This window comes from Bacillus rossius, chromosome 3 (assembly GCF_032445375.1).
Source record: "Bacillus rossius redtenbacheri isolate Brsri chromosome 3, Brsri_v3, whole genome shotgun sequence".
NCBI lineage: Eukaryota > Metazoa > Arthropoda > Insecta > Phasmatodea > Bacillidae > Bacillus > Bacillus rossius.
In genome coordinates this window covers 112,187,814-112,194,493 of record NC_086332.1, presented here as the reverse complement: position 1 = coordinate 112,194,493, position 6,680 = coordinate 112,187,814, and the positions used below count along the sequence as shown (strand labels likewise).

General features: G+C 32.5%; 1 protein-coding gene across 2 annotated transcripts in view; it reads right to left on the bottom strand.

Moving 5' to 3' along the window:
• Positions 1-1,289: 1,289 nt before the first annotated feature.
• LOC134531143 (AMP deaminase 2) overlaps positions 1,290-6,680 on the bottom strand; it is a 224,518-nt gene continuing 219,127 nt past the window's right edge. For both annotated transcript variants that reach the window (XM_063366754.1, XM_063366755.1), the window contains exon 16: positions 1,290-4,463. In XM_063366754.1, coding sequence (XP_063222824.1) covers positions 4,343-4,463 — 121 coding nt within the window. In that variant the 3' untranslated portion in view covers positions 1,290-4,342. The remainder of the gene's footprint in view (positions 4,464-6,680) is intronic.

Genomic DNA, 6,680 nt, shown 5'->3' with positions numbered 1-6,680 from the left:
TAATTTTTTTTTTTGTGCAGTGAAAGTCTTTAATATAGCATGTTCTACACCACTGCCATGCCAGAGTATCAATTTTTACAGGGTTATTGAATGTTGTTATAGTGTTAATGAAAATAAAAATAACAGCAAAATTAATAGACTGTTCATGGTATTTGAAAAAAGTTATAATAAGCTGCCTACAAAAAGAGAAAAATACATTATGAGTAATGGTTTTCTTCAATCATCACTGAAATATACCAGTTAAATGTGAAGTGTAACTCACTAGAAAACAGGAAACACTGTACTGAAATGAAGACAAACAGTAACGATAAACTCTGAGAAGCATAGTAATGCAATGGCGGCCAAGGTCAACAGCCGTAATACTCCTGATTATTGGAACGTGAGCGGCTGAATTGGTGTTGGATTGCAGACTTTATCGAACCACAGAATACCAAATTTAAAAACCTTTCGCTGTGTACTTGGTGTGAATTCCCAGTTATGAACTTAACTTTGAGACCAAATGCACTGGATGACTAAAAATGTGATCAGAGTCATTTTTTATATTTGTTCATAACATACACCTCTGTAACTGTTATGTCATAAGTGTATTTACAGACACTGGTAGCTGAACACTAATACGTGCCAGCATCCTGCAACAATGTATTGAGTCTACAAGTGTGGGTCTAGGGGTATGGTATAACACATAGCAAAATTTCCAATTTTGAGTGTCAAAACAATGCTATTTAAGAAAATACATTCTTAAATAATGTGTGTGTAGGCCATAGTTGTGTCAATACTAATTTCTGTGTAAGAAGTACAACACAATCACAATTGTAAAATCCTCTTAAAGAAAATCCATATAAGAAAAATTCCTGCATTAAAAAATTAACAAAATTAGCACTGCACCTATAAATACAGACAATTATACCCTTTTATTAAACTGTCCCTGTTATTAAGTCTTCATTTCTACATACCTTGAGGATTTTCTTAACAGGAATTTACTGTAACAGAATGTCGTACTTGAATATTAAGAACAGTGCCTAGTTAAAAATCAATATTTGTTACAAGCCTGAGTTCAAATCAAATTTTAAGTGTTCTGAAAAGGAACTATTCAGGTGCCCTCACATTTCAGGGGCACTGAAAAATACATTCCAGCAATAAATAACTAAGAGAATGTGTCACACGTTAAGACTTGGTTATCGTAGTGGCTGGTATCACGAAGCCATTCTGTAACAATAGCAAGTACAATCAATACCCACTAACTACCAACCTTTCAAATGAGCTTTCATAATGGAAGAGAAATACACAGAAACATGTAAGAATTTCAACTGTATTTTGACACAATACTTACATTCATGTTTAAAATACATGATATAAAAAGAAGGCAACAAACAGTCGAGTAAATACCTACATTTATCACATTAGTCACATGGCCTATTATCTGCCATTCCTAAAAACTATCCTATATAGAATCTAGATAGTACGCACAGTACTGTACCAATTTTCACAATAATTGTGATGACCACATTCATTTCAACAATGATAATACCTAATAGATTATGTATTCATTATGGAGAAAACTAGATAACATTTACAACAAAAGGTAAATAAGTGAAACATCATCACATGTCAATAAGATTGTAACACATAATATGGCACATGACATATTTTAAGGTCACAAACATTACTCAATTCTTGAAACATTATAAAAATGTACAAATTACTACACATCAGTAAACTCTAAATTTAACAAAAATAATTATATGTTATCAAATATAATTTTTTTAATAAACATTCAAAGACACACAAATAATAGGTAAAATTTAAAGAAGAAAACTTCTCCAGTATAAAAACATTTGTTTTAAGGATGTTCAAACTTAAGTTTATGCCAATTCAAGTTGAATTGATATTCATCAACATAAATGACTATGAAAACAAGGAACATAAAATAATTTTTTTATAGTTTATTGTTTTTACTGCATCACAAGCACTGGCACTCAAAAGATTAAAAAGTAAACTAGAAAAAAATTATTCTACTTCATGACAAATTTGAAAAAAAAAAAAAAAAAAAAAAAAAAAAAAAAAAAAAAAAAAAAAAAAAAAAACCATGGATTTTAATCCACATCATATAACAGGGACTTTTCAAAAATAACAACTGGACAACTGCTAATAGAAAGGTATGGAAGAAATTTGTTAGCCTTTGTTAGGGATGCCTACTATATACACACGTATGTTGAAACAGATTTCTTTAATTACATTCAAGTAAAAAAAAAAAAAAAAATTAGGGCTGTTCCAATTACTCCTTTTCCGATACCAACTCCTGATACCACTACTGATACCTGATTCTACAATTAACATTTACAATTACTTGCCACACTACATAAACATATTAATTTCTATTTACTTGTAGTTAAAAGTGCCTAACTTGATAGTTTATAAGATTTGCCTATAAAAATGTTTAAAAAAAAGCTAAGTTATGAGCATATATTTTTCAGATAGCAACGATATTTGTGCTGATACCTTGGTATTGGCCGAGAGCTCATAAATGTAGATATCCAAAACCAGTATCTGGTATCAGAACAGCCCTAAAACAATTCAAGTTTCCAGTCAAGCCATTATTTATGGAACATTAAAAAAATACCAAAATTTGTAGGGTCCAAATTATTGCTTAATTAGATTTCCCTATAAGAGGCTAACGATGGAGAGGGTTACCAAAATGGGCTTAACCATTTGGTACTTGCTTAAGTAAACAAGTACAAATAAATAGTTACATTATAATGCAAACATACATAATACATAGTATTTTGAAGACTATCAAAAATAAATAAAAAATTGTATATTTTATTAGCTATGCTAATCATTAATTTTAAAGAACAGTTGATGCTATATGATAAGGTAAAATCATTAATAAAAACCTACCTGCTCACAATCATCATTGCATTGCTACAAATGGCACAATCTTGCTTTTATAGGTCAAACATTGTTATAAAATATTAAATTATTAAATAACCTGTCAAGAAGAGTGAAGCACAGCAAATTTGAATCAGAACTGATCTGAAATATAACTTGTTAGGATAGATTACAAGTGACCACATATATGGATGGAAACATTGTCAAAGTCAAAGTTGTTTGGCTTAGTGTGTAACTGTTTCCAAAGTACATTAGTTAGATTATTTTTTGTTTCACCGGATGGCAGTTATTTCACAATAGCTTTTGTTAGTGTTGGCCAAAAGCTGTTTTTTCACAAAGTTCGCATTACTGCTTTTATTTACTCATTCCTATTAGTGCAGCTATCACTATCCTCTTAATATGTTCTTGTAATTTAGGCCTGTGTTTTAGTATTATATATATAAATGAACAAAATGCCATGAAAATGCCAAAGTGAAAAAGCATGAAGCAAGCTTGTGATAGTTCATTTACAAGCATAGTCAGTTCAATAATAAGATGGTAAGGGTCATAATTTTTTACAAAAGTCAACAAAACCCCTTAAGCAAAATTTACAAAATAGTTAACTCAAAACATTATGAAATTTTATTTTCCTTTACCAAAACATATAACTTATTATTATTATTATTTTTTTGTTACCTGTTTGCCAGCATTGGTTTTTTTGTAATTTTTTTCAGGACAAAAATAATAAGGCTTTAACATTTAGAAGATTTAAAATCCTAACTTCAACCTAAAATAAATGAGCTTTGCACACCCCTATCATCATGTTAGTGTAAACTCACAATTTTAAAATGTATAAAATAATCATAAAGTTCACACAATAAGCAAGGAAAATATATAACATTGTTCCCAACCAAGAATATTACATAATTCTTGCATTATTTGATAAGCATTTGGTATTCTCTACAGATGTACAAATCAATGTCCAGAGATTCAAGGAGAAAATATTCAACATTTCCATCAGCGACTGGATATGCAAATATACTTCACACAGAAAAATGAAAAGTATAATCATTAACCTACCTACATACCCTGTTACTTTACTTTGAAAATGTTATTACTAAAGTCATTGTTACACTCTTTCAAACATATAAACAAAAGTCAAAAATAAAAAACCCTCATTCACTGACCAATATTTTGTACAATCAACACAGTTTTTTAACGAGTTATTTAATATATGAGAGATTACAGAAACCCTTTAGCTGCTTATACCAGCCAGCATCCTGTACATTTGTATTGGAGAATGATAAGACAGTATTAGGGCATCAGTATAGTCAAAATATATTGAATCACACAAACTGGAGAACAGGATGAAAATACCTCAAGATCATCCACATTTTTTAATTTAGGTGTTATCCTCGATGCTGATCCTACTGTGCCATGTCATCACGTGAGGTCGAGAAGGTGGGAAGATCCTCTATTTCTGCGGTTTCCCATCGAAACCATCAAAGAAGGACTCCGCGGTGTGACATTCGCACGGCCGCTTTGACCACGTTGCCGGGACCCACTTTGTGGGAGTGGGTGCTTTTATTGGGATCCTTGAAAAATCACACATCACCCTGACATGTTACTCCTGGGAAAGACTCTTCCACAAAATGAAGAACCAAATAAGAAACAGCGCGTGCATTTCAGTACATCTCAGAAAGCAAGAGACTGAACAAGTCAGACAGAAGCATTAGTAACTTCTTAAGAAGTGCAGGTTGCATACAATGTACAGGAAACAGTAACTCGTAGTATTAACTCGTCTTGGACATCCCAACGTGCTACATCCAAAATTCCGTGAAGAGTATCACTACTGCGTCAGTAAACCATGTACTCATGCAACCACTGCAGCCAAAACAGCAATTACCTTCAGTAAGGATTATCAAAATCCTTTTTCTAATCAAGCAAAGAACTACCACTACAAACAGACCCAGGACATTTACTTTGAGCTCTGTAATGTAACTATTGTACTCTAAAGCATGCTATAGGATTTTAATTAGAGCTACCTATCACAACATAACTTAATTTTGACAGCACAGGATCCTGAACAGCAAAAATGTTTAATTATATTTAAAACCCCAACCCAGCATTTTCTTCATCATTCTATAGTAGCTTAATCATGAAGGTTCAATCCCAGGACTGATGATAGCAATACTGCAAGCTACGAGGGAATGTACTATGGTGGTGTGGCACTACCAACCTCCTTGGTTTCCTTTGCTTTGTCTAGTACTCTAGTGCATAGTTCCCTTTCGCCTCCGGCTCGGCTAGCTCTAGTGATGCTGCATGCATGGTAAGGGCTTGTTGGTACTGTTTTTCTCTTGTTATGCAATCATTCGTGTGAGTTCTTACCTTGGTGTCCACAGAAGAGTGTCAATAGAGGAAATCATGGACGTGAGTTTGTACGCACGCTGATTGTGTGATAGTATCATAATGGCCAGAAAAATGACACTGGCAAAGAGTAAACTTTCTATTTTTTTTTAAAATTCTATTTGGGCCTCCTATTGTGTACATTGTGTTTAGTTCATAATTCAATTTTGTGTGGATTTTGAAGTTTCAGTTTGAACTACAAAGTGTTTAAAGCTTTGTCTCCATGATTATTTACGACAGATCACGTCTACGTTTCAGGAGATCTGCAGAGGTTAAGTTTTTGTGAGTGTAAATCACGGTCACAGGCAGAGGGGCGCAATCACAGTCCTCATTTGTTCTTGCATAACTACACCAACTTGCATTTCTTTGTGGGTATCATTTGCTAAGCAGTTAGCTAATTATTTCAGAAACTGTTTGAAAAATATGGTTCATTAATTTTAAATGTTGCGTTAACACTAGTCCGTTCATAATAGCTAGTGTGATATTGTACTGAGATGCTTCAAATGCATTTTTTGTAAGTTTGTTCTTGATTATCTTAACTTCCAAGCATAGTGTATACTATTTCATCAGTTTTCAATGTTTTCTTTTTCTTAAGATCAATGTTTTCTTATTCTTATTACCTGCTAATTGTAAGAGCAAGTATATTAATTATTTAAATTTTTTTTGTATAAATGTGTAATAGGTGACAAGCACACATTTTAAGTTGTTTTCTCAAAATTTAAATGCTACTTTCTAATGCTTTACACTATAATAGGACATTTTTATCTTTCTTTTATGCCATTCTTTTCCTCAAAGATGTTACGGAATGTATATATGAATAAGTCCAAATTGCGTTCATTTATTTCAGCTATTTCCTTGAGATGACTATAAAAATTAAAAAAAAAAAACTATGCTAGAAAATGACTCTTCAGAGAGAGTGCTTGAAAATTATTCATGCATGTCTATCTTTCTTAGAAATACACATGCATAGCTCCTATCAGAAACACAGTACACAGACTCTAGGAAGTGTCCTTCCTTGCCTTCCCAAGGATTTCACACGGCCATCCTCTTTGGAACAAGAAGCTGCAACACAGCATATGACTCCACGTAATGGATGTCCTACACTAAAGTATTTCCCAGTCCATACTTAAAAAGATTTTTCCTTTAAATTTTGAACCTGTGAGTGCATTTTTCAGCTGTATGTAAACATCAGATCTAATGAAGGAGTGTAGATGTGCTGCGATTGAACAAATGTAAATAAATTGGTGACCACCTAAACTTAGAGAATTTACTTCCTTTGAAGACAAACCTTTGTTGAACATTTTAAGCTTTGAAAAAAGGGGGGTGACCTACGATCTTCGACATCCTACAATTACAGCTAAATTCATCAACATCAATGCAAGGAGGTAAATCAGGATGCTAAACAA